The 10476-nt window shown below is 50.0% G+C and overlaps 1 protein-coding gene across 4 annotated transcripts; it reads left to right on the top strand.

Annotated features, from left to right (window-relative positions):
- The first annotated feature begins 524 nt into the window (after positions 1 to 524).
- On the top strand, positions 525 to 10461 carry ZYX (zyxin). Of its 4 annotated transcripts, XM_020997938.2 has the most exons (11): positions 745 to 845; positions 1259 to 1364; positions 1549 to 1769; positions 2268 to 2458; positions 2726 to 2818; positions 2996 to 3469; positions 7141 to 7261; positions 7471 to 7640; positions 7798 to 7976; positions 9164 to 9284; positions 9849 to 10461. In XM_020997938.2, the coding sequence occupies exons 3-11, from the start codon at positions 1562 to 1564 to the stop codon at positions 9951 to 9953; spliced, it is 1662 nt and encodes a 553-aa protein (XP_020853597.1). In that variant the 5' UTR covers positions 745 to 845; positions 1259 to 1364; positions 1549 to 1561; the 3' UTR covers positions 9954 to 10461. The 4 variants fall into 4 exon arrangements, with proteins under 4 accessions (XP_020853599.1, XP_020853597.1, XP_020853598.1 ...); XM_020997940.1 differs by lacking the exons at positions 745 to 845; positions 1549 to 1769 and adding an exon at positions 525 to 545; XM_020997939.2 differs by lacking the exon at positions 2726 to 2818.
- Positions 10462 to 10476: the final 15 nt, after the last annotated feature.

Raw genomic sequence — 10476 nt, 5'->3', positions numbered from 1 at the left:
CTCTAGGTGTATGACCCTAGACAAGGCATTTACTATCTTTATGGCCTGAAGACTCTTCCTCTTTAAGAAGAATGGGTTGAACCTAGATCTAAGGTCCCTTCCATTTATAATTCTTTTATTCTAGGACGCTAGTTACGTTTACTTTTTTTTTTTGGGGGGGGGAGATGCACGCAAACTGAATGTGTGTATGTATATGTGTGTAAAACACACACCTTCGACCTCTCTATATTCTCCCCCCAAAACCTTCAATAACTGAAAAGGCCACACCCACCTGCACTCCACTTCAGTTCTGGGCCAGCCTGGTGCCTCCAGGAATTCTGAGTCTTAAATTCACTAGCCTGGAGGGGCTTTTGGGGTGGAGCCCTGGCTAATCGGGAGCTGCTGGAGGGAAGCTAAGATATGACCAATTTTGAACTCGTAGCTCAGAGCTCGAAAACCTCTCCTGGACCCCTAGGGAAGTAGGGTCGGGTGATTTAACAGTCCTTCCTCATTTCACTCTCCCCCCCAAACCTCTCACTGAAGGATGTGGATTTGTGTCAATGCGTGTACGTGTTGGTGGCGGGCGTGGGGAGAGTGCAGGAAGAGGTCTGTTTAGTGCTAGGAGCAGGTCTATGTCCCTTCTCCCTGTAGTCTAGTCCTAGAGCAGGAGGTGGGCGGGAATTCTTGGAGAGTTGGATGGAAGAGGAGAACAAGGGGGGCCAGGGGACAAGGCTGGAGAGGCTAAAAGAACAGTTGGTAGGAACAGCTGGTTTGGACTTGAAGACCAAATCGGGGGCAAAGGCTGGATCTGCTTTTCCCGCCCCCCACCCGACTTTGGCCGGCACAAACCCAAACGTGGGTGGGAGGTGAGCATGGGGGTGGGACGGGGGGAACTGGGACTGTGAGTCAGATTTCTGGCAGCTGTGTGTCTGGGAAGGAGGAGGGGGCCGCTCTGGGGGGGGTTGGAGTAGTGTTGGGAAGGTCAGGAAATGACATCAGCTGAGCGTGTTTTGGGAGGGCTGGTCCGTTTCTGACTCTGTAGCCCGCGGGGAGGTTTGCAAGGGGGGGAGGACCTTTCTCCGCTTTCCCCGGTCCTGGGCGTGCTCTGGGCCCTTCCTGGGGGAGTTTCCTGCCTTTCCATCCCCCACCCGCAGCCCAGCCGCCCGGTCTCCCCAGTTCTCCCCGCCTCCTCCTTCGAGCTCTCCCCGCCCCCTCTCTGGGCCGCTCCTTGTATGGTCTCCCTGCCTCTCTCTCTCTCCCCGCCCCCCTCTCCCCCCAGCTAGAAGCAGCTCGGGACAACGCGACGCACGGAGTCACAGCTGGACTGGACACTGCACTGAGGACTATTCATTCGGACTGGCCGAGTAGACGGGCAGAGCTCCGCGGTGAGAAAGGGGCGGGGGACGGGCAGGCAGCGGCCGAAAATGTAAGGTGGGGTGGGGGTGGGGGCAGCGGGCCCTTCCCTGGCCGGGGGCTGGGGGTCCCGGACCGTGCGGGGTGAGCCATCCATTCATCCATCCATCGATCCTTACCTCCTTGGGCTCCGTGTAACTGTGGCCCTCCCTCCAGCCCCGGCCTCCGCATGGCGGCCCCCCGCCCCCCACCCGTGATCTCCGTCTCCGTCTCGGCGCCCGCCTTCTATGCCCCGCAGAAGAAGTTTGCCCCGGTCGTGGCCCCCAAACCCAAAGTGAACCCTTTCCGGGCGGGGGCTACGGAGAACCCTCCAGGGCCCGGGGCCCAGAGGGCTCAGATGGGCAAGGTGGGAGAGATTCCTCCCCCACCCCCGGAAGGTAAGGATTTTGGGGGGAATGTCTGGAAGCCAAGGGGGACAAGGGTTCGAGGAGCTTGTTTGGGTAGTGCTGGGGAGGGGGAGGGGATATTGAGCCAAGCATAGCCACTCAGTCCTGAGCAGATGTTCTACTTACCTCATCTTGGAGCCGGTGGCCCTGAGCCAGGACTCCTGGGTCCATTTCAAATTCCTTGCCTGGGGGTGGGTGTGAAGGAGAATGTGTGTGGGGCATGACTCTTTTTGAGTTTACTTCTTTAAACTGCAAGGGGGAGTGAGTTTCCCTTCTCAGCAGGACTTCCTGACATAAAACACACCTTCTTAATGTAAAGAGAGCTCTTTACAGTATACTGGGGATACCCAAGACTTCAGAGGCCTGTACAGGATGCCAAGTAAACCTTGGGTCTTAGCTCATTCCTTTACAGACCCTCCTAGGAGTTTGGGCTATAGTAAGAGAACTTGAGGAGGGCCTTGTTAATGGACCTCTTTCCCCTACCTCTAGATTTCCCCCTGCCACCACCTCCATTGTTACCTGGGGATGATGGAGAGGCTTCTTTGGGAGGGCCCTTCCCACCACCCCCTCCCCCGTTTGAGGAACCATTTCCCCCTGCTCCAGAAGAAGAGACATTCCCTTCCCCTCCACCTCCTCTGGAAGAAGAAGTGGGGGTTGAAGCTCCAGCATCAACCCATCAGGTGAATGAAGGGAAAGGAATGCTAGGCTGAAATTGATACTCCATAAAAGGGCTGAAGAGCTAGAAGAAGGCTACTTTCTACTTGGCTTTCTCCAGTTATGGGCAAGGGCAAGGAAATATTCAGTGGAGGAGGGAACTGAGTATGAAACTTCCATGTAGCCCTACAGGCTGTATGGGACTAGGAGATCCTTGGGGAAGGGGAGTCCTTAAACTCAGTGTAGGGTATATAAAGAAGTCTGGCCGGGTCCTCAAAGTCTTTACTCTTCAGCCCAGAGGAAAGGTGAGCAGCATTGACCTGGAGATGGACTCTCTGTCTTCCCTGTTGGATGATATGGCCCGGAATGATCCCTTCAAGCCTAGGGTGAGGGATGGGGTAGGGAGAGTGGGGGGAGGTCAGGAATGTATATGTGTGGGGGGCTATGTCTTTGTATATATACAAAGTGAACCTACGTGGGTGTGTGTGTGTGTGTGTTTGTGTGATATGATATATAATACCTTTCTCTAACCCAATTTTCCCCCAAACTTCCCTATCCTGCAGGTTTCATCTGGATCTATGCCTCCCCCAGCTGCCCCTCAATTCCCTCCCAAGCCAAATGTCCCATCTGCAGCCTCCAGCACAGCACCTCTTCCTCCTTGGTTGGCTCCTACTGTCCCTCCTCAGTCCCACTCTGTATCGGTGTCTAAGACCTTAACCACACAGCCTCGAGGTCCCCCAGCTCCAGCTCCACCTCTGGTTTCAGCTCCAGCTGCAGCTCCATCTGTAGTTCCAGCCCCAGCCTCAGCCCCCACCCCCAAGTTTAATGCTGTGGCCCCCAAATTCACTCCTGTGACCCCTAAGTTTAGCCCTCCAGCACCTGGGGGTCCCCCTCACAAGAAGGGGGGTCCTTCACCCCCCACTGGTACAGGATCCCCTCAACAGCCTCAGCCTCCCAGCTTCACCTACGCTCAACAGAGAGAGAAGCCCCGTGTTCAGGAGAAACAACGTCCAGTGCCCCCTCCTGCCCAGGACCAGGTGAGGGGGAACTAGATGGATCTGAAAAGTAAGAGCAAGAGGAAGGGCTAAGTATAAAGTCCAGGCTTTCTGGAACCCAAAGTTGGAATAAGAGTGGGGGTATTTGCTCTGCTTGGAGTAGTGGGGCAACTAAAGGGAAGAAGGGAAACAGCACCCCTAGAGGAGGGACCTGGAAGGGTCTAGGTGTTTGGGTGGGGCAGGGCTGGGAGTGCATACGTAAAAGCACTGAACTTTACTTTGGGCCTGGACTCAAGACTCTCTCACTAGGTCAACATTTAGATGCTTTTCCACTTAGTCCTTTTTGAGTTCTTCCCCTTTAACAATGGGAGGATAAGGGAGTCTGATCAACTGACTTTGTTATCAGCTGTCCACATTGTTTCCTGAGTGGTTATTACTCACTTTGTGGGGGTTGGCCTGGGCCTTGGGAGCTTTCTAGCAATAGCATCATTAGTAATATTAACAACACTTATTAAGTACCTACTATGGTAATGTGCCAGGTGCTAGAGATTGTTAATAAATATGACATAGGCTGTCTTTGAGAGGCTCCCCATCTAATTGGGGAGAACAGGATGTATACATAAAAATGCTTTCTTTATACTTCATTCTGTTATGTGCCAAATAGTATGGAAAATAGATCCAGAATGGAGACAGATTCCCCAGGGCTGAGGCATTTGGGGAAGACTTCATGAAAGAGGTAAAACCAGAGCTGGGCCTTGAAGGAAGGGTAGGACTTAAATGGAAAGGAAAGTGAGGGCATCCTGGAGTCTAGGGAATGGGAATATGGGGCAGAGTGAATAGTGATAGGAAAAAGTGTGGTGGTAGGAATGTGTGTGAAATGTTGTAGGAACAGGTTGGGTTTGTGTTTAGCTAGATTGGAGAGTTATTAGCTTTGGGGAGTAGTGAGAGATAAGTTTGGAACAGTTGGCAGAGGACTGATTAGATGTTTGACCTTTCCAGTATTTTTCTATAGGCAGTGGGAAGGTTTTTGATATGTGCAAAACAATATTCTAGGAAGATTGATCTGGAAGACATTTATAGGATAGACTTGGGGGAGAGACTTGTTAGGAGACTGTTGTGCTAGTCCAGGATTGAGTTACCTAGGGATGGCAATGGGAAAAAAAGGGTGGAGGTGAGAGATGAGAATTGACAAGTCCTGGTGACTGGATATGGGAGGAGTAGGAGGGATGACTTAGGCTTTCAATTTAGGTGACTGGCAGAACAAAGGCATTGTTGACAGAAGTGAGTAAATAGAAGAAAGATCTGGTTTTGGGAAAAGTGCGAGAATTCTGTTAAAGTTACACATGAGGAGGATGTCTACGTAGAGGTGTCCACTTGGAAGTTAAAAATGAGATTTAAGTAGAATGAGAACAGTCTGAGGACCAGACTTTGAAGAACACCCTCACTGAAGGAGAGGAGGAAGTGCAACCAGTAAAGGAGACCGTCATGGCTCAGGGGGTAGGAGGAGAAGAGACAATACAGCGATGATATGGAAGCTGGAAGGGAGAACTTCAAGAAATATGGGCTTGTCCACAATGTTGGTCAAGGACAGTGAAATCTGAGGGAAGACCAGGAGATTTAGTCATTAGAAGGTTATCTGGGATCTTTGACGGCTGTTTCAGTAGAGTGGTGGGGGCAAATTATGAGAATTGAAGAAATGATCAGATGGTGGAAGAACTGGAAGCAGTGAATTTGACTAAAGAGAAGATGCCTTGGGGTAGTCAGGTTGGAAGAAGGTGTGTGTGTGTGTGTGTGTGTTTTTAAAGGAGGGAAAACTTGTGAAGATTAATATCTTCACTAGGTAAAAAAGATAGTGGAAAGAGATTGGAAGGGAGAAAATTATAAAAACTGCCGGATGTGTGGCCAGAGGACCTGGCTTCTAATTCAAGCTTTGCTACTTATTGGCTGTGTGACCTTGGACAAGTATCATAACCCTTCCAGGCCACAAATTGCTCATTTGTAAAATGAGGGGCAGGGTTGGTCTTGACATAATGAGGAGGAAGTAGTGGATGGTTTTAAGACCAAACATGGATGCCTAGGCCATGGGAAAGAGGTGTACTTCTTCTTTGAGACAGGCAGGAAGGAGGAGAGGATGAATGAAGATTTTTTGAAAATTGGTATTAAAAATAGTATGGCTTCAGAGATGTTTGGAGATAGAGGTGAATATGAGGGAACTTGAACTGTCTTCATAAAGTAGGGGATGAAGTCATCTGTTGGGAGTGAGGGGGTGGTGGTGGAATGGAATGGTGATTGGGGGCTTGAAGAGTGGAAAAAGGTTTGAAACAGCTGCTGTGGGGAATGCAATAGAGAGGGAGCGAGAGCTGAATAACAACTGCTGAGCAGCAGTCGAGTCCAATTGAAGTCAGAGACCATGAATTTGTAGCAAAGTCAGCACTTTTTTCTCCAGTAGTGTCCAGCAGATGGTAATAGGATCTAGGATGCTGGTGTGGTCTGGGCTATTTTGCCTTGTCCCAAGTGTGCTGGGAGTTTCCTGGTGGATAGTTTTTCTGGGGCAGGGCTAAACTGGCTTATTATATCCACATATAATCGTCCATCTATACCACCTCCTCCTACACTCCCCTCCCCTGCCCTCCAGTGTTTTGGGCCCAGTTTCTGGGCCCCAGGAGTCCTCATTCCAACATGGGGCCCTGAGATCCCCAGTGTGAGAATTCAGAAGTGGGGTGGTTAAGGGGCTCCACAGGCAGCATCTTGGGTTTAACCTGATCTTCCTGCCCTATGTTATATTTCTATGCTGGCAGGGCTGCTCAGCAGCGGTTGGGACGGGTAGGTGTGCTTCTGGTGTGTATGTTCTTTGGAGATGGGGGCTATGCATGTGCTGTAGGGGTATATGTATTTATGTATTCTGTGAGGCTTCTGTGTTTGGGTTGTAAATTTTGTTTTTTCAGTCCTGGGAGTCATTAAGCATCTTCCCTCGTTATTACCCTGGTCATTAGGTGTTACCAAAGTTGGCTGAACCTATGAGAGTTCCCATTTAAAAGTATTTAAAAAATCATCTAAAAGTATAGATTTTGTACTGATTTCCATGCGGTTGGTTTTAAAATTGTCATAGACGGTCTGTCTCAGTGGAGAATCTTGCTTATTTCTGCCCTCTTCCATGAGGTGTAATGGAAAGAGCCCTGGTCTGGGCACTAGAAGATCCAGGTTCAGCCCCAGCTGTGCCACTGTGTGACTTTGGGCAAAGTGGTATATCTCTGGGCCTCAGTTTCCTTACCTGTAAAAAATGTCAGTTATACTAAATTACTTCTTAGGTTCCTTCCACTACTAGATCGCTATAATCTCTGGCCCTGGTATGTCTGTGGCGTGTATGTCCAGTGCTGTAGTGATCTGAGCAATGTGTGTGGCTTGTATCTGCACAAGTCCTATTCCTCACTTGTCTGTGATACTTTGCACATGGAAGATTTGGGAAACAGGGATTAAAATGTGTCTAGGGGCTACGTAAGGTCTGGAGTTAATATGGGTGGCCATAACTTGTTTTCCTTCCTCTGGGTAGATGTGGAGTGGGGGGTGGTGTGGGGAGTTAGGGGTTTTAGTAATTAGGACAAAACGTCTTGGCAGTGGGTGGAGGGGCAGATGGTGAGACAGCTGGGGAAGACTAAAATGAAGGCCATGCTAAAAGAATTTGCAGAGAAAAACCAAGGCCGTTGGGGTTCTAGGTGCGCCCTCCTGGGGCCCCAGGACCTCTGACTCTCCGGGAGGTAGAAGAGCTGGAAGAGTTGACACAGCAGCTAATGAGGGACATGGAGCAGCCATCCAATAACAAGCTCCCCACCGATGGTGAGAGTTGAGTTCCCCTCCCCATCCCACTGCCAGTGAGGTCCTAAACAGGAAGGGGATCCAGGTCATCACCATTCCACTATGTTCCCTACCTCCCTATCTCTAGCTAGCCTTTCTCCTGATTGTTGTGACTGGTACCTTTTGGCTCCCCTCCCGCGTCCTTCCTGCCATTTCCACTGTCCCAGTATTCCCCTCCTTCTTCCTCCCAGAGTATTGTGGTCGGTGCAACCAGGCCCTGGTACGTTCCCAGCCTGCAGTCCGGGCACTTGGGCGTCTGTTCCACGTCACGTGTTTCACATGCCACCAGTGTGAGCGGCAGCTGCAGGGGCAGCAGTTCTATAGCCTGGAAGGGGCACCTTACTGTGAGCAGTGCTACGAGGTGAGGAAGCCACATGGGGAAGCCTAAGAAAGAGCTTGGGGTGGGGGGAACAGGAGAAGGGTGGTTGTACCCTGTCCTTGAGGAGGGGGGTTCCAGACCCTCGTTCAAATCAGAAGCACCTGGTAGTTAGTAAATGTGCATGGCCTTCCTTCCCCAGAACACCCTGGAGAAATGTAGCACATGTGGAGAGCCTATCACTGAGCGGATGCTGAGAGCCACAGGCCGGGCCTTCCACCCCCAATGCTTTACCTGTGTGGTGTGTGCCTGCCCACTGGAAGGGACCTCCTTCATCGTGGACCAAGCCAACCGGCCCCACTGCGTGCCTGACTATCACCGGTGAGCCAGGAACTGGTCCTGCCTGCCTGTGTTGTAGGGCCCCGGGCTTTTTGTGCCTGACCTTGGGGAATTTCATAAGCAATTCTCTATTTTCACAGCTGGGATGGGGCCAGTTAACTTGCCTTTGTTATGCCAACTCTTTGTGATCCCATTTAGGGTTTTCTTGGCAAAGATACTAGAGTGGTTTGTCATTTCTTTCTCCAGCTCATTTTACAGATGTGGAAACGGAGACAAACAAGGTTAAGTGACTTGTCTAGGGTCATACAGCTAGTCTGAGGCCTGATTTGTACTTGGGAAGAGGAGTCTTTCTAACTTCAGGCTGGGCACCCTATCCACTGCACTGTCTAGCTGCCCCATATTTTACAGTGCATCTGAGTATGTTGGCTTGCTTCTCTTGCTGTTTGATTGACCCTTCTCTTTCTGAATCTTCTCTGGGAGCCATGTATTATACTCCTTTCACATGGATAGTTTTTTTTTAATGCAAGACTTATATTCCAAGAGCTCCTTTTTAGAGCAGCTGATTGGGACTCATTTTTCTGCAGAAACAATAAATTATATGTATAGTGGTTACATTCCCAGGCCAGTCCACAAAAGCCTCTTTCACTCATGTACTTCTTGAGTTTCAATTTGGGACTAGAAACATTTCTCCTTTTTGCAGCCAGGGTACTGGGGACTTGTGCAGCACCTCGCTGGGCCTAGGGTCGGAGAGACAATAACTGGGCAGATCTGGCTTTCAGGGCAGGCATTAAAAGTGAGACTCCTGTCTGGCTGGGGAGGACTTTTGTGAGAGGGAAGCAACAAGGGCCTAACTCTCATGTGTAAGTCTACTGTAATAACTGTAGCTAACATTTATATAGCACTTACTATGTGCTAGGCATAGTGCTAAACACTTTGTATTTCATTTGATCTTTGCAACAACCCTGAGAGGTAGGTGCTATTGTGATCCCCATTTTATAGGTTAAGTAACTTGCCCAGGGGTGTGGAGCTAGTCTCTGAGGCTGGATTTGAACTTGGCTCTTCTGACGCCAGGGTGCTTTATTATGCACTGTGCCACATAGCGTCATACAAAAGGGAGACTTTGCTTCCTGGATCACTTTGCTTTGTATTGCCTCAGTTGAGCTCCCAGCCTTTCTGCTCTTCTGAGCTCCCACTGACCCCGTTTTTCTCCCTCTCTTTACCCTCCACAGGCAGTATGCCCCACGCTGCTCTGTTTGTGCTGAACCCATCATGCCTGAACCCGGCCGAGATGAGACTGTTCGAGTGGTAGCTCTTGACAAAAACTTCCATATGAAATGCTACAAGTGTGAGGTCAGAACAATCACAAGTTGTCCCCACCCACCCACGCCAAATTGCCATGTCTTGGGTTGGGTGGTGAGGGGATGACATTACAATTAGAAACCAAAGGTGATTTTAAAAAATCCCAGGACATTCAGAGGTTGTCCAAGGAAGAGAGAAACTGGGGCATAGGTCATTCCGTCTTCCCCTCAAGATCTTTCTCAGAGTGGAGTGAAGTGGGTGGCCTTGAATTCATGACCCAGAAAGGATTTAGGAATATAAACTGGGCAGGTGAGGCTTTCTAAGAGATTATCTTAGAGTTATCCTAGGGCAAGGTGGGGCAGGATGCAAAGAAGGGTTTTTTCCACCTCCCCAAGAGGAGTAAAGTGCCAACCCTACAGAAGGGAGGGGTTTGAAGCAGAGAAGAGGAAGTAAAAGGGTGGTGAGAAGTAGGGGGAGGAGATGGGAAGTGGAATGACTAAACACTGACCTAGTTTCAGAACTAGAGCCAGCAGTGTATGGGGGATAGGGAACTATGTGCACTGGAAAGAGATCATGCATTGCGCTTTACCATCTTGTGCCACCGCCTTCCAACAGGACTGTGGGAAACCCCTGTCAATTGAGGCTGATGAGAATGGTTGTTTTCCTCTGGATGGACATGTACTGTGTCGTCACTGCCACACAATGCGGGCCCAGACATGAGGGTGAACTCATTTTCCTGAATCTTGAAGAACCAGGATCTCCTCCAGATCAGAGAACTACCTGCCTTCAGATCAAGTCTTCCTTCACTCAATCCATCCTCATTCCCCACCCTGAGCCACAAGAAAATTTAGTCTTAATGCTAGTCCCTCTTAAGTTCTAAGGGGGCAGGGAGATGATGGAGAGCAGCAGAACCTGATGAGACCAATCCCTTTGTTTTCAATATTCCTTTTCCCACCTAGTACAAGGACCACCTATCTCTCGTCTTCCAGGCTTTACAGCATCCTCTTGTACCCTCTTCTTTATCCCTTTCCTCTTTGGGGAGCTTGACAGCTTGGGCAGCATTACTGCTTTTGCTCCTACACTGAAGCTGTTGGCTGGCTCACTCCCAGCAACCTTTGTACTGTTTGTTGCGGGGCTTAAGGAGAAGCTGGACTGGTAGCACCTTGTTTGGACCACACATTGTGGGACTCTGGCCACAATTACAAATAAAGTATTCACTCCCACAGTCCCACAGAATTTGGTG

Source organism: Phascolarctos cinereus, unplaced genomic scaffold (assembly GCF_003287225.1).
Source record: "Phascolarctos cinereus isolate Bilbo 61053 unplaced genomic scaffold, phaCin_HiC Scaffold_1;HRSCAF=81, whole genome shotgun sequence".
Lineage (NCBI taxonomy): Eukaryota > Metazoa > Chordata > Mammalia > Diprotodontia > Phascolarctidae > Phascolarctos > Phascolarctos cinereus.
This window is presented reverse-complemented; position numbering and strand designations above follow the sequence as displayed.

Excerpts from the sequence above, each read along its gene's own strand:
- ZYX (XM_020997938.2), top strand. The coding sequence starts at position 1,562 with ATGGCGGCCCCCCGCCCCCCACCCGTGATCTCCGTCTCCGTCTCGGCG. Across the intron at positions 2,819-2,995 it reads ATGATCCCTTCAAGCCTAGG|GTTTCATCTGGATCTATGCC; the intron begins GTGAGGGATGGG and ends CCTATCCTGCAG. Across the intron at positions 7,641-7,797 it reads ACTGTGAGCAGTGCTACGAG|AACACCCTGGAGAAATGTAG; the intron begins GTGAGGAAGCCA and ends TTCCTTCCCCAG.